This window comes from Eleutherodactylus coqui, chromosome 4, assembly GCF_035609145.1.
Source record: "Eleutherodactylus coqui strain aEleCoq1 chromosome 4, aEleCoq1.hap1, whole genome shotgun sequence".
Classification (NCBI taxonomy): Eukaryota; Metazoa; Chordata; class Amphibia; order Anura; family Eleutherodactylidae; genus Eleutherodactylus; species Eleutherodactylus coqui.
The window spans coordinates 233,077,635-233,100,398 of NC_089840.1; the positions used below are offsets into that span (position 1 = coordinate 233,077,635).

General features: G+C 43.2%; 1 protein-coding gene across 3 annotated transcripts in view; it reads left to right on the plus strand.

Annotated features, from left to right (window-relative positions):
• The window catches only part of WDR11 (WD repeat domain 11), a 120,548-nt gene that overhangs the window by 36,453 nt on the left and 61,331 nt on the right, over positions 1-22,764 (plus strand). For 2 of the 3 annotated variants that reach the window (XM_066600851.1, XM_066600852.1), the window contains exons 9-12: positions 9,024-9,127; positions 9,559-9,729; positions 11,453-11,537; positions 14,440-14,546. In XM_066600851.1, coding sequence (XP_066456948.1) covers positions 9,024-9,127; positions 9,559-9,729; positions 11,453-11,537; positions 14,440-14,546 — 467 coding nt within the window. The remainder of the gene's footprint in view (positions 1-9,023; positions 9,128-9,558; positions 9,730-11,452; positions 11,538-14,439; positions 14,547-22,764) is intronic. The other variant, XM_066600853.1, reaches the window with a different exon arrangement.

Sequence of the window (22,764 nt, forward strand, 5' to 3'; positions counted from 1 at the left end):
AACAACGTAGAGCACCATCATTGGGATTAACCCCTTGAGTGGCAGGTTTATTATTACCATGCCTCACAGGGCAGGTTTTTTAAATGAGTCAACCATGCAATAAAAACCCTGGAAGATTTCAGCTGACAGCTCAGCGCTCTGCACATTTCAGCACTAGAGCTATCCATGGAAATCTTCCAGGGTTTAACTGCATGGTCAGTGCAGCAAGCCCCAGAGATTTTGCGGGCGTGCCACTAAAGGAGTTAAAGGTCAGTATCCCTGGAAATAAGCATTATTCTTAATAGGTGTACAGTTTGCACGATGCAAAAGAGGACCAGTAAAGATGCCACAGAACGCTATGATGTCTCCCTGGTTCTTGGTGTGCTAGTCATTGGTCGTTGGCCTTTGTAATGCCAGGGTTTATGCATGTGCACAAATCTCTTGCCCTCATCTAGTCCGTCTTACCTTGCCTTAAACCTTCTCGTGTGATGGCATCCCATGCCCTCATCAAAAATACATTTTCGCTCCCAAGTTTTCTAGACTCTTGTTAGTATCATTAGTAGGTTGGATATTGGATTAATTTTTCCAGTACAGAGTGGAGTTCGGCTTTAAAAGTTAAAGACTAGAGATGAGCGAGTATACTCGCTAAAGGCAATTGCTCGAGCGAGCATTGCCTTTAGCGAGTATCTCCCCTGCTCGAGACTGAAGGTTCGGGTGCCGGCGCGGGGGAGCGGTGAGTAGCGGCAGTCAGCAGGAGGGAGCGGGGAGAAAGATCTCCCCTCCGTTCCGCCCCGATCTCCCCTCCGTTCCGCCCAGCTCTCCCCCGCAGCTCCCTGCCCGCTGCCGGCACCCGAACCTTCAGTCTCGAGCGGGCAGGTACTCACTAAAGGCAATGCTCGCTCGAGCAATTGCCTTTAGCGAGTATACTCGCTCATCCCTATTAAAAACCCCTTTGGAGGAGCAATTTTTCATTGTTTTTATTGTTCACTTAAATCCATGCATTTTGGGCGGGTAATCATTCTTGCAATAGGGTTGAATTAAAATGTTGTCCCGTTTGTTGCGGCTTCTAGTTATCCCTGCAAATAATATCGAGGCATTGCGGTTTAAAGGGCCGTTTAATGATTATCATTTAGGATCGTTCAAATTCCCACAGAAGTTGTAACTATAATCGTCTTGTGTAAGCATGCAGCAACTGAACAACAGTTGTTCAGTCGTTCAGTTTCTGCATGCACAAAACTGGACAGTGTGCTGTTCAGTTTAAACAGCAGTCGGTCACTTCTGAACGACTGCCTGCTTACTGTGAATGGATGCAGGCAGGGAAAAATGCTTCCCAGCCGCTCTGCCTTCATGCTGGCAGCCTTTTTTTTTTTAAAGTGATGTCCGTAATAGCACAGATGCGAGCGTCCCTAGGACAAGCTGTCGCGAATTGATTGCCTGACAGCTTGTCCTGTTCAAATGGGGCATAAGTCTCATCTAGAGGTCGGTCAGTGAGACTGAACTGATGGCTTACTTTTCAGCCCTTATTTCTCCTCTCCTGCACTTTTTTTCATCTAAAGCTACCTTTTACATGGGGCAATTTTTTTTTTTTTTTTCCCGCCCCCAAATAATTGCCTGAACCATCGATTTTTCGGTGATAGTCAACCTGTGTATGCCCTGCCATCGACGGCACTGAGCAAGAAATTGCTCAGTAGTTGCTTCATTTAAAGTGAGCCTGTCACCTACTGAAAGCACCATAAACTTACTTATGGTGCTGTAAGGGCAGATGACGGGGAGTCGAGTGCTGTATTTTTCCTACCCGCCAACCTCCTGGTTCCCACAGTGCTCGACTGTAAAGTCGGCATATCAGGTGAAAATCTGAATCCTTGCAGAGTCCCGTTTGTGCTCTCCTATACAAGTCTATGGGAGAACGCGAGCACAGGACTCTGAGAAGGGTCAGGTGACAGGTTCCCTTTAAGCTCACTGAAACAAAGCGACTAGCGAGTGACTTCTTGGTCATAGTACATGGAAGTCTTTCAATTGCTTGTTTGCAGTGAATAGAGGCGGGCGGCTGGAAGAGATCTCTGTCCTGCTCCACCTCCATTCACTGAAAGCACAGGAGCGCTAGTCATTAGGACGACTGTCATGTGCTTATGCGCCCAACAGTCGTCCCATGTAAAAGTACCTTAAGTTTTAAATAAATAAACTTTGTGGTTCTAAATTAGTTTCCCTCTGCTCTCTCTTCTCCTGCATCTTCTTACGAATGAATCTGTCAGTCCAGCTTCACTGATGGATCTCCTATTGAGACTTAAGCTGCAGCTTCTGTATACAGTGATAAGCAGAAGCTGCAGAAGACAAACTGCAAAGTTTTTTTTAATCAAACTGTGCAAAAAATGATTGTAAAACAAATATCACCCCAAGGATATTCATAGCCTTTAGTACCTTTTTAATAAGCTGATTATGTTCCCTTAGTGTAATTTTTTTTATCACGGCTGTCATGGACTAGCTAACATCACGGCATACGATGTGCCGGGTAGACTTGGCGGATTTATCCAGAAATCCAGGACAAGACATTTTCCAGCAACACTTGCAGTCTCAGCTCTTTGACTTGTATCAGAGCCCATCAGCATGAAGAAGGCGACAGGGCCTTTATTTGTCTACAATGGAGCCTAGTTTTTAACGAGACCCAGACTCTGTGCCAGGTTATAATGAATAATGCATTTCAATCCGAAAGTTCCTATGTGGGCATTTTAATTTGGGGGTTTAGCAGCATTATTTCATTCGTGCAATACCGTCCCAAGATATTCCTATTCCCATGGCAACAAGACTCGTTAAACTGCATCTTAAACTCGTATGAAGAGTTTCATCAGCATATCACTTGTTTTATGTGGTCCCCAAGATGTGTGTGGGATAAGCTATGCAGAACAATCGCCTACCTGTACGCCATACGTTTTATTTGACTCATCAAGAGAAGTGCCGCAGGTTACCGTCTCGAGAACGACAGCCTTTTATAGAAACATGTCACGAAAACTCCTCCAGCTCCTTTATAATGTAAAAACTGTACTAAATGTCACCATTATTACCTTAGTTGCCAAATAAGCATATGTATCCTTTTACCCCGGACGCGCTCCCATAGTATTTAACATTCTCCGCTGGTGTATTTATTGAGTTCATCCGTGCAGTGTTTATTCTGGATTATTAAACTTCGGCTCGTAGGCATAATCAAGTCATTATCTGTCGTTTCACGGAATGCTGCCATTTCGATAAGACGCAGAAGGATTCCCTGCAGCAGTCTGTGTTATTAGCCTCCCGTATCTCGCTCACAATTACCATATGTTCTGCATTGGGGTATGTTCATATGGGAAAAAAAAGCCAGTGTTATCATTGGTAATAGTCCGTCTTGGAAAAAAAAAAATTCTAAGTTTGTGAAGAAATTTGATGCATTTTGTAAAGTAGCTTTTCCCTTCCATCAGTGTTCTTCGTGGCGGTTTCATGTAAGTCTCAGTTTATATGGGGAAAAAGCAACCAATTTTGGAAACTCATAATCTTATTTTATAATCTGGAAATCAGTCCACTGCCTCATGGGAGGAGAATACCATATAGATTTTATAGGTTTTTTGTGGTGTCGTCTCTTATAGCATTGTGTTGTATACTGTTAAAGGTGACATTAGAAAATATTGTATTAACCCTTTCCAATCCACTGTCTGACCTCTAAAGACATTATGGTTTAAAGCTCTACAGCTCCGATGTTGGAAGACATCCGTCGGGGTTCTCTTATTGCCAGCCTCTCTGCTGTTGGAGCCTATCCAATGTGTCACCTCATGCAGTCATAAAAATAATCTTTGTATAGCGCCAACTTATTCCACAGCGCTTTACTGTACTGGTTCTAACCAACATATAGCGTCGTTGTATAACGGCAGAAAAAGAGTAAGCCCCCTAGGAAAATCAGGATACAAATTCGGTTGGAAAGGGTTAATCATATTGTTTAAATCAGGTTTTTGTGTTTAGGCATATATTTTTTTATTTGTTTTTTACTTTCAATATCACAATCTATATTTAAAAAAATCCTAAAATCCTGCATATTTCACACTGACTACTAAGCCTAATGGTAGGCTGATACTTCCTGTTCGGTGTAGCAAATGTTTCAGCAGTCTTCTCACTCTCATCACAGGCAGGATTACATTGAAAGGTAACCAGGATCTACCATTCATAATAGGTGATAATCACAGCTCACCTCCTCGCCTCCTTGCACAATGACCTCTGAAGAGGTCACAGAGTATGCCTAGAACAATCTCCAATAGAATTCAATTGGTCGGCTCCTGTTTATTGTGTGAATGGCCCATGAAACTGCTGTAAAGCGTATACCTGAATGCTGTTAAACACAGTTTGGTAAGATGGCCGCCCCATAGTCGGGTACAGACAATAAAATAAGAAAATCTACAATTAGAAAATGAAAACAGATTAGAAAATGGATAATGTTTCACTATCTGGCTTTAATTAGTAAAGAAAATATAAGTGATGCATTCCCATGAACAGTACACTTGTTATTAAAGATACCCTAAACTTATAAAGTGGTTTGTTCGGGACTTGAAGAAGGCTCTTCTTTTTTCAAGAAGCAGCGCCTCATCTGTTTATGGACTGTTTCTGGTACTGCAGTTCAGTTCCATTCACTTGAATTGGGGATGAAATGGGATGCAATACCAGACACCGGCCATGGACAGATTTGGCAGCACTTTTGTTTAAAGGGATATTCCCATCTTAGAGTTTTATGCCGTATCCATAGGCGTCGTCAAAAAGGTCTGATAGGTGTTAGTTCAAGAGATGGGATCCACACCTATCTTCTGTTCTGGCCCACCTCTTCCCATCCAGCCATAGTGCAGTAGTCAGGTGATTAGGACAGAAATTAGTTTGGTGGACTTCCTCCTGTTTTCTCTTACTGCATGTCCAGATTGCTGGTTGCCACTGAGGAAGCTGCAGTTGCCAATACTGATTATACCATGCTGCTCTTAGGCCACTCTCACTCATCCGTTTTGTTTACCGATTACGATTTTTAAGAGCTGTCTGTTCTATTTTGCCGTGTTAAGTGTACCTAATCGCCCATCACAATGATATGGTGCACTAAAACCCGCTGTACCGGCAGTAAAATCGCGGCATGTGTGAGAGTGGCTTTAGCGTTATGCCTAATCGGCACAAGCCTAATAAGTGATTGAGTCTCCACTCCCCTTTTTCCACCTACCTTCAGGATTTGCACACTGATGTGCTTGTTGCCTTCTATGTTACCGTTAATTAACGTTGGTATGGCTAACAAGAACCCACCTTCTGCTTTCCAACTACCTGGCACTTATGACTGAGGGCACAGCATAGTTTAAAGGGTTGTCCCAAAATAAATCTTAATTTAGACTGTTTGAACAGACAAAATCTTAAAGGGGTTGTCCCGCGGCAGCAAGTGGGTCTATACACTTCTGTATGGCCATATTAATGCACTTTGTAATGTACATTGTGCATTAATTATGAGCCATACAGAAGTTATTCACTTACCTGTTCCGTTGCTAGCGTCCTCGTCTCCATGGTGCCGTCTAATTTTCAGCGTCTAATCGCCAGATTAGACGCACTTGCGCAGTCCGGTCTTCTTCTTTTCTGAATGGGGCCGCTCGTGCCGGAGAGCCAATCAGGAGGCTGGAATCGGCAATGGACCGCACAGAAGCCCTGCGGTCCACCGAGGGAGAAGATCCCGGTGGCCATCTTCACCGGGTAAGTAAGAAGTCACCGGAGCGCGGGGATTCAGGTAAGCACTGTCCGGTTTTCTTTTTTAACCCCTGCATCGGGTTTGTCTCGCGCCGAACGGGGGGGCTGTTGAAGAAAAAAAAAAACCCGTTTCGGCGCGGGACAACCCCTTTAACAATTTAAACAATCATTTTAAGAAAGGGCTCCTGTGTCTGGATATTGCTGTTGCACACTTTTTTTTAAATTCCCACCACCTCCCCAATCCCCGTTATCGTTTTGAGTCCCTCTCAGAATGCCCTCATCATGCTGGTGGTCGCGCATGCTCAGTCTCGCCTCTTGTACCCGGACAGCAGAGTGGTTCCTGCTATTGTGCAATCCGGACACTAAGAACCAGTGCAGAAGAAGAGGCTTCTTAGCAGGTGCACATTCTAAGAAAGAAACAAAGGACCAGCAAGGGGCACTATAATAAGTATGTAACAGGAGCATTTTTTAACCATTGCAAAACTGCGGACGTGTAATGACCAATCGTTTTGCGGTGGCACCATGGTCGTCCGGCTGGCAAGTGGTGGAATGGCTCATATAAACCTCGGAGAACTCCGCTTTAGGAAGTAGTGCATTATATACAACTTAAAAGTGCCTTTACCTGGAAAATCCCTTCAATTGTGCGGCAACTTGTTTTAAGATGACCTATTAACTCTCTGATTGTACTTATTTTAGTAATTTGTGCTGTTCCTTTCTGCTTATCTCTGTGAGATGACAGGACATCCATGAAACCTTACATAATCCGAAGGCTCCAAACATCCATGGTTAAAGAGTCAGGCAGCTTCTGCAAGGCATTTAGGCTTATGAGATGCAGTAAAAGGTCTAGGGGCAAATGACAGAACATTGTTCTTCCTCTTTACAACTTATTTGTCATTGCATGTGAATATTATAGACCGTTTTGGGCACAGGTGCTCAAGAAGGACATATCAGAACTTAAAGCGAGTTCAACGACAGGCAACTAAAGTAATAAATAGAATGGGCGGACTACAATACCCAGAGAGGTTCTCAAAATTGAGGTTATTTAGTTTTGAAAAAAGCCAGTAGAGGGGTGACCTAATAACTATGTATAAATATATCATTGGACAATACAGAGATCTCTCCCATCATCTATTTATACCCAGGACTATGACAGCAACAAGAGGGCATCCTCTACATCTAGAGGAAAGAAGGTTTCTACACTGACATAGAAGGGGGTTCTTTACAGTAAGAGCAGTGAGACTATGGAACTCTCTGCCTGAGGACATGGTGATGGAGAACCCCATAAAAGACTTTAACAATATTGCATGTTATAGTCACCAATTACTTCAGAAGGATTGTTGATCGAGGGAGTTATTTTGACTGCCAGTTTTGAAGTCGGGAAGGAATTTTTTTTTTTCCGTTAAAGTGAGAATGATTGTTTTTTATCTTGTGGGTTGTGTGGTTTTTTTTTGCCTTCTTCTGGATCAACATTGCAGGATAATCGGTTGATCTGGATGGATAAATGCTTTTTTTTTTTTCTTTTTTAAGCCTTACAAACTATATTACTATGTCACTAAGGATAGGTCATCAATAGTTTTAACCTTGAAAACCTCTTTAATATTAAGGCCCAATTGGGATTCAACAAATAATGGAGCTGTTCGATTTCTGAGTATTCCTTTTTAGGGCAGAGCACCACAACAGACAATGCTACGAAACCCGTCAAGGGCAACAGAAATCTTACAGAACCGCATCAAGACGTTAACGTGACCGATTTTACCAGCATCTAGAGTCTAATGTCAAGAGTTTGATGTAGAAAAAAAAAGCTGTAGAGGTATTAGGCTGTTCCTGTAGCCCCTCGGCCTGGCCAGTTTTCCACGAGCCATTAATGCCGACTACAACCTCAGACTCCAAGGTTAATATTTGCTATGGAAAAAGTGCCTTAAAGGAAGGCCGACATCACAAGGGCGCTTGTTCATCCCTGTCTCTTAAGCTTATTAAATATGATGTTTTACGGTTTTTCATAATTCCTTTAACAGCCAATACTTATCTGCTCATTTTCGCTGTCATGAAAACACTTAATGATTGTTGAATTGCCGTCAGAAGCGTCTTCAACGAAGAATGTTGTCAGAAAGCACCGCAAATCGTGTTTATAGGGTGTTTGAGCACTTGTGTGACAGCAATTGTGCTGATTAGCCATTGCTGGAAAGGAGCTGTCATACAGCGGAGCTGTCAGACTAGACTTGTTCTCATCACCACTGCCGGCAGCCCAAGGCTTGTTACAAATATTTATCTAGTTTGGAGATGGAATAAAAATAGCTGGGTTCAAATAAGAAAATAACACGAGCAATTGTCGCATCCGAGCTCGTATACACGTTTAGTTTTCATAGTACATTCAAAATTGACAAGCACCATTTACTTCATGTCATAATGTTTGTTTCGTAAAGAACCTGCTACAGTAAAATAGGTATGAATGATTGGCGGATCTGGATCTAGCTGAATGGAAGTGACACTAAGACCGAGACAGACTTTGTAGCAGTTGTCTTCAATGGGAGTTCCCCCTCTATTAGTTAAGAGTTCTCTAATAGGGGCATTTTCACAATATCTCAGGTGTCTACGTTTCAGGAAATACATGGTAATGGTGGTATAATGTTGTACATATGTGCTTGTCAAAGGGATTGTCTCAGGACAAGTAAAGGCCCTTTTACACACAATGATCACTCAAAAACCATCTTTTGAGTGAATCGTTGTGTAAATGTGCCCATCTTTCACTTTTCTGCCTTACGCTGATTTTATGTTCAGCATAAAATCCATCGTTCGGCAGAAACGCTGATAGCAGGGACTTCACGCTTCAAGTTTCTATAGCGTGTCCGTGGTGAGGAACGGAAAATAGACTTTATTAAAAATTCTACTTATTTGGGCCTGCTGCTCCTATGCAGACCTACATGTTTCCATGGTAGCAGACTACAAACTGTGTAGTCTGATATGGTGTTCATATTGTCACGACGAAACCTGAAAGGCTTGTTAAAAAGAGTTGCAGGACAGATGGAAAGGCTACAGAATCTGACTACACAGATGCATTGATCTGCATTGGAGCTGCATACGCAATAATAGGATATTTTAATTTGAAGCCTATTTGCCAAGTTGCCTAATTTTTATTTCATTTTTAGATTCATGGGGGAAATAACAAAAAATTACTAACCATTCTGAGCCACATGATATGTGACTATAGAGCTCAGTGGCTGAATGACGGCTATTCCTCCTTATTCTTGGCAGGCTGTGTAGACCAGTGTAGTAATTAGGATGTCGAAGCCTAATTTATTATAACTCTTGCTTTGTCTCTACAGTGGCTTGAATACGTGCACTTTATATGCTCCTCTGTCCTTCTTCGGGAAACCAGTCGGGCTTCTGCAGAAGAAACGTCCAGATCTTTCACTTGACGGTATGATCGGTAAGAGACTCTATTACGAACAGACTTCCTCCTGCACATTTCTGCAAGGCATCTTTTACTGCTTGTGCCATTTAGCTTCTGAAGTTTGGAGGAGACGAGAGAGAAATAAGAGAGCCATCAGCAGATTTTATTGGCAGTGGGATTTCATTATGTGCTCCTAAGCCTGGATAGCTTCACATTCAATTCCTGCTTGACCTGATATTAGTGATCATTATTAGTCACTTTTAGAATTCCAGAATCGCAACAAAATCATATATTTCTTTGTTCTTCATCTTTTGTTAACATTGGCAATGCTTTATAGCAGTTTGTAAAGTAATTCATTGTATATTTCTCTTCCAAATTCCTTTCTCCTGCGACAAATATTCTCTATAAATCCGGCAGCTGATTTCCGTAGACCTTAACTCTTTTATAACCTTTTGATTTTTTTGCAGCAGGACAGAGTCTGTCTGACTCCCTGCAGTCTGCAAGTTCTCCAGAAGTGCACCTCAAATTCCTGCTCACTGGCCTCCTCTCTGGGTTGCCACAGCCCCCATTTGTGGTGAGAATGTGCCCTCCCCTTACCACAAAGAATATCTCACAGTACAAACCTCTTCTCGCTGTAGGTAAGTCTTCCATATCGAACGCAGGAAACGAAGCCATATATTCAATATCCAGTATAATCATAATTTAATCTATTAACGAATGTTGACCATGAAGTCATCCAAACTTAGTTCCTATTATCAGAAAGGAGATATCAATATATTAATCAGTGATTATCTGTTTTGTTTTCAAACTTTTGACTTTTCAAAGTAAGACTTCACTTCTCACTCTTATTGACAGCTGAAGACCACATAGTCCCTTATTTCTAAAACATATGGACTCCTTCTGCACGGATTTCATTTTATGTGCTTCTTGAATACAAAATGAAATAACTTTCTAAATAGTCTTCATTAAAACTTTCCTACTATTTTGTTACTGTAGAGACTGTGTAACTCCTGTACATAGCCGGGTGTGCTGCTGCTTCTGTCATACAGCAGATCTGACAGCACACTGCTCCTGGCTGAGTCCTCTCCTTCTGCTCTTTCCTTTGTTTTTGTGTTAGGGATGTCAACAGGGAGGAGGAAGAGGTTCAGATCAAAGTGGGTAGAGGGAGGAAAGCATCCAAGGCTTCAAGCAGGGCAGATCACATAGCCTGTACTGTATGGGAGTGTAAATGGGGAAGGAAAGCACATACACCACACAGATGATGGAGAGATGGGTAGAGAGAGCACACAGACTATGTATGAGCGTAGACCGAGGAGAGCACCTACAGAAGGCTCTACAGGAGGATAGGGAAATCACACACTCCCCAGCATCAGTGCCAGTCCACCCCGCAGAGGAAAGATCTTGGGTTGTAGAAAGGGAAATTCATACTGGGATGAAGCTGGACTGATTCGTAAGATCCTAGATTCACAGACATCTGAGGCCTGGCTCACACGGTGGGAATCTGCAATTGGCGTACACTTGGAGGATCTGTGCCGAAACGCAGGATTTTTCGCTCATACTTGCGGATATGAATTGCATATTCCTCAAGCGGAAGAAAAATTGCAGCATACTCTATTTTGCTATGGAATCTGCGTGGATGTCAACAGAGGCCATCCGCCCACAGCCCACGGGTAGCCACGTCATCACTTAGCGACGGCGCGGGAAAAACAAATATTGAAAAAAAAACTGTACTAGACATTACTGCCAGTGAGCTGTCGCAATTAGAGATGAGCGAGTATCGTCCTTTTCCAGTGCCTGCCTGCCCGCAAAGATTCGGGTGCCGGCCGAGGGGAGATCTCTCTTTCCTCCCTCTGCTCACTTGCGCAACACAGTGCTCACCCCCGCCGGCACCCAAATCTTTGCGGGGGCAAGCGGGCAGGTACTCGAAAAGGACGATACTCGCTCGAGTATCTGTCCTTACCAAATACGCTCGCTCACAGTACGAGAATATACCTTTAACTTATTTTTCAGCCTTACTGGCTTGACTGCTGGAACCGCTGGAGGGATTAATGTGAAGACAGAGAGGGTACAGTTAATGAAGCCTTTTAATAAACAAAGCCTGTATTCGGAGAGGTAGACATTGTGGTTAATGACGGGTACTTATTCTGTCAGTAATGAATTGGGAGGATGGTGCGTTCAGCTGTTGGTAGGAGACTAATGCATTAAAGCCTTTATTCCAACTGTAGCTGCAGGTAGAAATGATGTTTAGTTACTTGGATAATGGGATCATAGCATGGAACTAGTGCGATTAATTTAATATACAATCATTTAAAGCTCTTCTTGGCTCAAGAATATTGACAAGAGCGTCTTCTTGTTTAACAGGTACGAGCAACGGTTCGGTCTTTGTGTATAATCTGACCAGTGGACTGCTACACAAAGAGTTAAACATACATTCTTGTGAGGTTAGGTGAGTTGCATGGAAAATGGGAACTCGGGCAGATGAAACTGCATGGCCTGTACCACACAGGCTTTTCACTGGGGGGGACACAGACACACTTATCACAATTACTGTTGGTGATTGGAGGCTCCTGTCTCACGCACATAATGGAGATAATGATGGCTCATGCTCCTGACTGTATACTTATGGTCTTTGATCATTTAGAACAATATACTGGGCAATGATATAATCTCACTGTCCTCCCAGCATGCAGAGATGGTAATGGCTCTAGCTGGTCATGTAAAACTGATGCATTATGGGATTACTAGCACAGCACGTAGGAAGAGAAAGCAGGGGGAATTCTAATAAAGATGGTATCAGATAGGAGGCTGCACTGCATGGAAGTGACTGCAGTATACATAGGAGACATCCTGAGTGCAGCGGAAATTTTTTTTTAATGTAGGACTGGCCTTTTAACAGACCATCATGGAGCCTATGCAAAATAGAATTAAACATGGGTATGGAAGTAAGGGAGATGGAACAATACCTCCGCAGCGCCACCTTTTGGAACCCAGAGAAGCATGAATGGCCTTTTAAGCCTTCATGGCTATGGTACATGAGCCTCTTGACTTTGAGCACAAGATTGCAAATTTCAGAGACAGAAAGGGTTTTAAACTATAACCTTATAATACTGCCAGTCGGTTGTCTAAATAACCCTGTCCAGTCAGTAAACCAGGGAACTGAGCTGCTTTCCTATAGGTTTGAGCATGGAGTGTAGTATTGGGGGTAGGGCTGGGTGATGAAATTAATTTGATTTTGCCATTTTAATGGCAACAATTCAGAGTTTGCTCTGAATCGTGAAATCAATATTAGCCCCACCCATGTGGGCGGAGCTGATATTTGGTCTGGGAAATAGCAGTGGGGGACGTGGAGTCCAAAACCCGCAGTGGAGGCGGGGTGAGGAAAAAGCAGTGAAGGAGTCATGCAACAAGTAAGTATAGCACTTATTGGCTGAGAGTCAGCCAGTCAGAGCCGTGCTTGTATATCAGGGGCCCGCAGCTGGCTATCAGTACCTTTTGGATTGCACATGGATGACTGCAATGAAATAATGTTGGGACGCCATTAGTTCTGGGGGAGAGAGAGAAGCACTGACTCGATCAGCCTCCTGATTTGCCATATACAGTTTATTATCTAAAGGCCCTTTTAGACACCACGATTATCGCTCAAAATTCGCTCAAAAGCCGTCTTTTGAGTGATAATTGTTGTGTCTAACTACACTGACATCATGCAGTTTTCATTAACGAATTGCTAATTGTTCTCAAGAACAACCATCAGCCATATCAGGAGTTCACAGTGGGATACAGCTGATACTATTGTTTCAGCTGTGTCCCACTCCTTGAACACAGCCAGGGTATAAAAAACACAGCAGACCAGCTGTGTTTTTCATACTCTGCATGGAGCGCACAGCTGTATACTAGCTCAGCGCTCTGTGAACAGCCGGGGTATGGAGAACACCGTGGCCCCACTTGTCTTCTGTATACCCCGCTCGGAGCGCTCAACTGAATACCAGCTGAGCGCTCCGAGCAGAGAACAGATGAATACAGAAAACAAGCGGCCCCGCTTGTCTTCTGCATTCCCGCTCGGAGCGCAAGGTGATCACTCAATGATCACCTTGCCCTGTAAATGCACACAACAATTATCGCTCAAAAGATATCTTTTGAGCGATAATCGTTGTGTCTAAACCAGGCTTAAGTGATCACATTGTCATATATTCACGTCCCCTTGTGGGCAAAAAAAAGTCCTCGCGCAACTCTATAGACGGAAAAGTTTTAAAAAAAATTACGTCTCTCTGAATATAGTGATGCAAAACACTTTTTCTAAGATAAAAAAAGTTTTTAATATGTGTAGTAAAATCAAAAATCCCCAAACTATATAAATTTGATATTGCCGAAATCATACTGACCCACAGAATAAGGAAAACATCAATTATACCGCACAGTGAACAGTGTATGGGAAAAAAAACGAGTTGTGGTTTTTGTTTTTTTTTGTATACCTCAACTGTCTAAACCCACAATAAAAAGTAATCTGTACCCCAAAATGGTACCAATGGGTTCCGAGTACTAAGATGCCCATCACTAGAATGAATTAGCAGCATGCGGTCTCTGCTCACTAGCTGAAGATGGGCTCATAGACTTTTTATTGAACCTGTTATCAGCTAGTGAGCAGAAACCGCATTCAGCTGAGCTCTTCTGTTTCATTCTAGCAATCGATGAAGGGGGTCTTGGCACCCAGACCCTCACTGATCAAAACTTTTGACATGTCTCTATGTATGTTAAATGTTTTAGAGAGTTCAGATACCCTTTGACCCACTGTTTACATCACATTTTGTATTTTACTTTCTGGGGGCCTATTGCCTTTAAGGGCTTGTTCACATGGGCCTAAGCGATTGCGCCGTGTTGACGTAGCCAAAATGTGGTTACACCTGCATATTTCGCTTGATTTGGGGCGTACATGCGCCACGAATACACAGGATTTCTGCGTCCGTCATGCGCATTTATGCACGCCCATTGATTTCACTGGCTCCTGTGGTGCTCAAGTACGCAGAAAGATAGGTCATGCTGTGTGGTTTTTCACGCCATCACACATTGAAATCAATGGATTATATTCACTGTGCATCATGCACGTGTAGCATTCTGCGCAAATCTGCTCATGTGAAATCAATGGGAGTTCAAAAATGCACATGACATACGCAGAAAATCTGTGCATGTATGTACAAAATCAATGTGATTTTTTTTTTTTTTAATTTTTTTTTGTATGTGTTTTTGTATGCGAAAACATGCAGTGCATTTGCGAACACAGATACACAAGAGCAGACGAAATATGTGCGTGTAAGTGCCTTTTGAGCGCAACTGACTAGTTCTTCTGTTTTCAGGGGCATCGAGTGGACAAGTCTCACAAGCTTCCTGTCTTTTGCCTCTTCAACTCCAAACAATTCAGGACTGGTGAGAAATGAGCTGCAGCTGGTAGATTTGCTTACTGGTAAGTTGGTGCCTAAAGCCCCATTTATACACACAGATGATGGCTCAAAATTCGTCAGAAACTAAAGGCCCATTTACACACAGCGATGATCGCTTAAAAATCGCTAAACGATCATTTGAGCGATAATCGTTGCATCTAAACGCGTGCCCATCGTGCACTTATCGTGCACTGCTAGTTAATTGTTACATTCAGTCCAACCAAAAAAAATCATCCTTCAGCCTTATCAGCAGTTCTCCACGGGTAGTGCCGATAGCATTGTTCCCCACTGGAGAACAAAGGAGCTGTATGCAGATAAGAGCCCTCGGGCTATTAACTGCTTTCAGCTAAGTCTTCATTTACACACTTAATTGCTCTTAAGTAGCTATTTAATAGTTTTTGCAAAACAGTTGCTCAAAGTTGTCACTCAAACTGTCCTTTGAGCGATCATCGCTTCGTGTAAATGGGCCTTTACAGTTTTGAGTGATCATTTTGCACTAGCTACTAATGGGCAAATCGGCCAATTAGAAGCTAAGTAGCCACATTTTTATGTATTTAGAGAACAGCGGGTGGTCTGTTCTCTAAATACATCACTATTGTTCTCCAGCTGGACAGCAGCTGAAAGAATCTTAGCGCTGCCTGCGGAGAACTCCGCATGCGGTCCCTCTTATCTGGGACGGTGAATTTTATGCGCAGCTTAACTCGGCGATGGACGAAAAGTGCACACATTTACATGCAACAATTATCGCTCAAAAGATGGCTTTTGAGAAATCATCATTGTGTGTAAATGTAGCTTTTAGATGTAGTGGTCTGTATTACTTAGCATTCTATTATCACTCATGTATTCAATGCGCTATGGCCAAGTTGTAACCTGCATTTAAATGGATTAAAGGTATTTTGGGACCCCTGCCGATCAGTTGTTTGGAGGAGCTGCGGCACCCCTGCGAGTGCAGCCCCCTCTTCAATGTTTACATGTTATGACAATCGTGTTCGTACTCAGAACGCTGTAGTGTTTGTACCTGTCATTCTGAGTATTGTAGAGTTCTCTCATTCACTTCCATGGGGCATTGCTGCAGTATTCAGGACAGCGCTGCAAATAGTACGGCGTTCTGAGTACGGGCCGGATTATACAAACATGGGAGAGGCTGCAGTGCCCGAATGAGCGCCTTGGCCTCTTTCATCAGCTAATCATTGGAGTTCCCAGGCAGTTGAGTCTCCATGATCACATATTGATGGTCTAGCCTGAGGATAGGTCATCAATTTTTTTTTAAACAATAGTTTTTATTGAATTTTCAATTATGCGTACTAAGGCATAGCAGTATGAGAAGATTTCCAGTCCTAACACAGTAATGTAGCTATGAGCTTATACCATCTGAATAAAAAAATATATAACTATATGATAGCAATCGAATGTTATCGAATTTCACATCTTTCTTTGCTATTTTCGGGAAGAACATTATACAATAATGAACAAAGGTCTGGCCAGGGCCAATTCACATTTCAGCGTGGGAACAGAGAAGAGTATAAGGGTGGAGGCGGGTATTCCCTCTTTCCCAGGGCTGCCACTCCGAGTGGCAAAGATGCCAGGAAATTAGATTTAGGTTAGTGGGCTGAACCCCGCTATAGGAAAGGCGTAATTTATCCATGGAGTCCATATACTAAGAAATTTATCACTTTTTTCTTCTGTTATCGAGATTAGCCCTTCATTTATCAGATACCAATTCATTCAGCGTATAACTTAAGAAAAGTCCAGAGAAGCTTTACGCCAAGAATAGGCAATAGTTTGTTTTGCAGCTCAGAAGAGGAAAGAAATCAACTTCCTGGAATTTGGGATTATATTCTCGATCTTTTTGTTCAGCAGGGCCTCCCATGGATTTTTGCGCAGGTTGTGATACGTTACTGAGTGAATTAGGGAGTCTGTCCTAATCCAAAGTCTTTTGACTCTAGGTCTGACCACCATATGTGGAGCATGTCTCCAGGGAAAGAACAACCTCGGAAACATTCTTTAGAATAGCCAGGGACCGCATGTGCAATTCTGGTTGGGAACAAATACCAGCGAAGGAGGATTTTATATGAGGTTTCCAACATTAATATGTTACGGACGCCACGGTTGGTGGATCTCCAAATCTGAGACCACTCCTCCCCACTCAGAATGTCCCCCAAGTCCCGCTCCCATCTAGTTACATATCATAATTGTGTGCGGAACTTGGTATGAACAAGGCTCGAGTATATTTGAGAGATGAGACCTTAGGTCATCAATTTTTTAAAGTCGGATAACCCCTTTAAAATAGTTTATTGGGAGTTTGATGTTGACTGCCTGTGTCCATAAGATAGAGCATCATTATCAAATTGGTGGCAGGAAAGCCAAGAGTCGGACCCCCAATCAGCTGACTGATGGGTCACAGAACTCTGTTAAGAGTTGCTTCCCTTTCAAGTACAGCTCTATACATTTAGTAGCAGCTGTGTCTGGCATTGCAGCTCAGTTCCATTTACATGAATGAGCCACAAGGAGGTGCAATACAAGGTTTGGCTGTTAGAAAATATACAGTGCTGTGTTGGGTAAGTACTGAAGGGGGCATGGTGCCGCAGCTCTTTAGTTAGCTGATTGGTGGGAGTGCTAGGAGTTTGATTTTGATAGCCTATCCATGAGGATCTAAGTCCTAGTAAATCCCTTCAGTGACCTATTGCTAAGTCATGTCATCCATTTGTGATTCCGCACAAGTCCTTAAAATGAATGTGCTGCAGGAGAGTTAAAAGCACAGCAGCCCCTTCGGCTTTTCTTCTATACTGCACTAGTCTTGACTCATGACCCAATGTGGGATAGAAGCTTGAATAAGGATATGTTGCAATACCAGAGCCGGTGGCTAGTGTTGGAGAAGCCGAGAGAGCTGGCAATGGAAAGGAGGATTTCTAGTCATTCCAATAAAGGTCATAGCCTGTGGGAAAACAGCTATAATAATATAGTAAAAATGCTTTTTCTAAACATAAATGTGCTGGTATAATATAATAGTGCACCCCGAGGCTCACACGTACAAGAAGTCTTAAACAAATGAGTTCAGATATCTTCTAATTGCTTTGTGTAGTCAGCTGTTTTTGCAACTTTTTGGCCAAAGTGCTGTTTCATAAGGAAAATTTCCAGCACACTGAACAATTTGTTGTCTGTCAAAATCTGAATAATTGGTTTCCTATTTTTAAACTACATGTTTATCCTGTTGCACAATTTAGTAGGTCAATGAGATATATAATAGCTGAAATACCCGACTTTGCTGGAGTTAATTTGATACAGGTGTTTATGTGTTGTTCACAGAGAAAATTTTAGGAAGTCATGGTTACTTTAGAGGAACCGAGGAATAAAATACATATACACATAGAGGAGCGTTAGATTCTCCTCCGGCTGCATGTACTGATTACCCTCTACAGAATGTGCCACCCCTCCCGCTCTCCTCACTTAGGACCTAAAAAAATGCTTGCGCCAAATTTCACATTTGTACGACATTGGGAAGTTACATTACATAGGGGTGCACTTACTTTTACAATTAGCATTGAATAATCGACTTGTGACCCCTTTACTTTTCCTATTTTAGACCTAAAAAATGGTCATGCCAAATTTCATGTTTGTACGACACCGGGAAGTTAGAGAATTAGATTAAATACATTACATAGTGGTGCCAATACTTTTGCACTTAGCATTGAATAATGAAGTTGTGACCCCTTTATCTTTCTTATTTAGGACTTAAAGAATGCTCCTGCCAAATATTATGTTTGTATGACATCGGGAAGTTAGAGAAATAGTAGTGAGTCAATCAGTGAGTCAGTCAGTTAGGGCTTTCACTCATGTATGTATGGTGCACCTTCAGCTTATTCAAAGAAACCATCAATCTGAAAATCAATGAATAAAAGGTATCATCCAGTCCTTCTGGTGTAGCCTATTGTACTACATCCAGAGATAGGTCTGATCCGTGTGTGTGTGTGTGTGTGTTATATAAAAAAAAAAAATATTCCCCTCCTCCGAGGTGTACCTTAAGGGTAACCTTACCTGGAGAGACCCCCTTAAAAGGATATTCTGAGACCAAAGTCAAATTCCAATAAAGTCCTAGATCATCTCCCAGTGCTATAGTAAATCCATCCATTACCTTCCCTCTACTTTTCTGCTCTCCTCATCATTCTGCTGCACTCGCTGTGCTTTGTTGGCATTTATACCAGCACTTCCTGTTCACAGTCCTCCTGTGCTTCTCTATTACATCTCCCAGAATCCCCTGGGCTGCATATCTGCCTGTCTACTCCATATCCTCCTTTCACATGAATACTAAATCCCACCCACTAAACAATGATGATCATTCAGCGGCTCTCAAGCTGAATAAGAGGAGAGAGCCTGTATCGCTGTCACCAGCTATAGCTGCAACTGCAGTCTGCTCTCATATAAGAGAACAGACCTAGTGTCCAGTGGATCATCATACCACCTTATAGAAGAAAATACCGTGTTTGGACCAAATATATAGCAGGTTTCAGGCAGCATTTGAACCCCAGTCTGCCATGTCAAAGTTAGCATTTTTAGCCACTACTCTATCCAGCCACTTGGTATGGTATAGACAGTGTCAGCCCCACATCACCCATACAGAGCAATACACACCTTTACCTTCCAGATCTATTTTCCAGTGTATACCAATGCTGTGGAGTAAGATGTATACAGTACACACACCTTCCAGAAATGTAACCTTTATTGCTCATTGACCCACTGCTATACATGTTATCTATGATAGATAACATTCTACTTCCCAACGCATGACAGTCATCAAAGTAACAGGTAAAGGGAGAAGGCTGCGGCGCTGGGCTGTGTTGGTGAGCATGCACAGTGCCCGTTCTGAGGTTACAACTCTGCCCGCTCACAACTGCCCGTCCAACTCCTAAATATTCATATGATCAAATGTTCAGAACTAGAAGATAGGAGCTCTGACCCTTATCCTTACATCAGAGGAAGACTCAAAATCAGGACAGCAGGGTCATGTGACACACCATGATTGAGGCACAAGCACTCATTTAAAGGGAACCTGTCAAGTTTTTGCAATGCAATTTTTAGAAAAGCCTCTATAAGAGCTGCTAATGAGACTTCCTAGTTGCAAATTAGTTTTGCAGTATATGCCTAATACCCTTACCAACTACTTTTGAAGTTTTCCCATGCTGTATTAAGTTAGAGAGACAAGTTTTTCCCTCAGTGCCGCTCCTGGTACGCCCCTGTTCTTGATCAGCATGCAAAGTGATTTCACTCCTTCACTGTTATCCCAGGCAGGAGCTGTAGCAAACCCTGCCCGCACCTCCCCTTGCTTGCGAGACTTCAGCAGCGTACTGTGCATGCGCCTTAAGGATCCCTAATCCCACAGTCATCTGACCTTGGATGCTGTGGGAGCAGCGATTCTCAAAGGTGCATGCGCAGTACACCGCTTGGGTCATAGTTGGTAAAGGAGAGCTGAGGTGCGTAGACGTGGGCAGGGTTCGCTACGGCACCTATGTGGGATTACTGTGAAGAAGAGAGATCAGTATGCATGCCAACCAAGTGCAGGGCATGCCTGGCGTGAAGCGGAGGGAAAAATCTCACTCTCTTCAGCTCATTAGAATACAGCATGGGAAAACTTCAAAAGCAGATTGTAAAGGCATCGGGGCACGGGCTGCAGGACTTAATGGCAATAAGGAAATTTCATTAGCAGCTGGTGGATTACATTGTAAAAACTGGATGACCGATTTCCTTTAATGGTAAACAAAAAGTATTGTTGAAGCAGACTGTGGTTAAAGCTTACAGGTTTGTAAAGTCCTGCAATACCCCTTCAATGAAAGCTATCTTGTGGGCTTAAAGCATAACTAAACTTTTAATAAACGTCTGATCTGTCACATAATCCAATAAAAAGAGGAGACGACCCGTACCAGACGCCTCTGACACCTGTCACCACCTGGCAGAACAAAGAGCTGAGCATGCTGAATTTCAATACTAGTTTCTCTGCCACAGGGAGACAGTTGTGATGTCCCCATACACGCTGGATTGTCGTTGGATGATGACGTTCACCAAGCTTTTATCTATTGTGTCTGAGTGGCCTGAAGCGGATCTTTTATCATGCGCTTTTATATCCAAAATTGAGTGCTTATTAATTTCTTAGTACAAGTGGTGCCGATGTTAACATGCCGCAGAAAGTTACCTTAATTAAAGGGGTTGTCCCGAGGCAGCAAGTGGGTCTATACACTTCTGCATGGCCATAATAATGCACTTTGTAATATACATTGTGCATTAATTATGAGCCATACAGAAGTTATAAAAAGTTTTATACTTACCTGCTCCGTTGCTGGCGTCCTCGTCTCCATGGTGCCGACTAATTTTCGCCCTCCGATGGCCAAATTAGCCGCGCTTGCGCAGTCCGGGTCTTCTTCTTTTCTGAATGGGGCTCCGTGTAGCTCCGCCCCGTCACGTGCCGATTCCAGCCAATCAGGAGGCTGGAATCGGCAATGGACCGCACAGAAGCCCTGCGGTCCATGAAGACAGAGGATCCCGGCGGCCATCTTCAGCAGGTGAGTATGAAGACGCCGGACCGCCGGGATTCAGGTAAGCGCTGTGCGGGTGTTTTTTTTAACCCCTGCATCGGGGTTGTCTCGCGCCGAACGGGGGGGGGGGGGGGTTAAAAAAAAAAAAACCCGTTTCGGCGCGGGACAACCCCTTTAAAGCCATTAAGAAAAACTATTGGTCTCATCCTAATATAGCCAGCATAAAAGTTATCAGCGATTCGTTCACTTCTCGTTACTTTTCAAGCACTCCCCGCTCAGAGTTTAACGTATGGATGTAAAGCATTGAACAAGAAGTGAGCGATTCTCAACGACGATCTGTCCGTCTCAACATTCTGCGTGAACGCGAAGAACTGCGAACGATTTGGAAGTGACGTCACTCGCTCGTGCACTTGTTAAAACGAGAATCCATTCGTGTGAAAGGGGCATTACACGGGATGACGGTTGGGTGCATAAGCGCTCGACCACCATCCCATTGGCTACTGCTCGATTATTGCTCCTGGGATTTATATAGAAGCGATAGTCGTTCAGGTGAACGGAGGCATAGTGGCCAGGGATCATTCTGGCCGCCCACCTCCAGTCACAGTAAACAGAAGTCGCTCAAACATTGATCATCCCTTGTTCTGCTGGCAGCGCCAACAGGTGAGCGGTTTCTCCCTTAATGCCCCGAGAGTGGCCATATTTACACAGGACAATTATCGCCCGAATTTACTGCTTTCAGCTATAATTTGGGTGATAGTTGCACTGCTTAAAGATACCTTAAAGGGGTTCTGTTAGAAAAAAAACGAAAAAAAAACATACTCACCTGTGCCGTACGGGGCCGGTCACCGGGAGGCTGCTGCTCTTCTTTCTCTCCGGCAGCAGTCCGATCACAGAGCAGAAGCTGTTAAAGTGCCAGCTTCCGCCCCTGCTCAGACCATGCCAGGCGGTAAGTACTGCCGCCCGAGTCAGTGGTTGACATGTTACAAGTGATGCATCGCCCACTGATTGGCCTCCATTCACTCAACGACTATGACTCCTTTGTGAAAGTCCAAGACTGACCGTCGCTAAAACGGCTACTGGGCAATTAGCCACCCGGCAGTCATCTTGCGTAAAGGCGTTGTTATCCAAACGCGTTAAGTCATGTAAATCTTTGAAGCAGTCAGAGCGCTGTTTTTCTGCTGGTTGATGATGATTATCCGTTCAATCGCATCTGACCCTCGGTCACTCCGCGGATCAATGTTCTCCACGCATTTCTGTCTTTCACGGCTTTTTCCATTCCGTGATTGACATGTTTTTCTACTTGGACACCATTTAGTATCATTTTTTAATGGCAATGTGTCATCAGAAAAGTATCTATTGGTAAAATCAAGTTTGTTAAACATTATTCTTGCTGACTTTTTTTCTTTTTCCGATATCCTGATCTGTTTTTATAAACCATCTCAATATCCTGCAGATTTCACACGGTCTATCATGCCTAACCGTAGGATGACGCTTCCTGTTCTGAAGAAAAGAAACTTTCCAGCAGTTATTTAATTGTCCTCACAAGTAGGATTATAATGAAAGGTGGCGTCTATATATTCAGATAATACAGGATGCACCATCCACAATAGATGATCACGGCTCACTTGCACAGTGACCTCTGCACGTGTCACGGAGCATGCCTAGAACAGTCTTCCATAGAAATCAGTGTGCCAGCTCCTATCCTTTGTGCCTATGG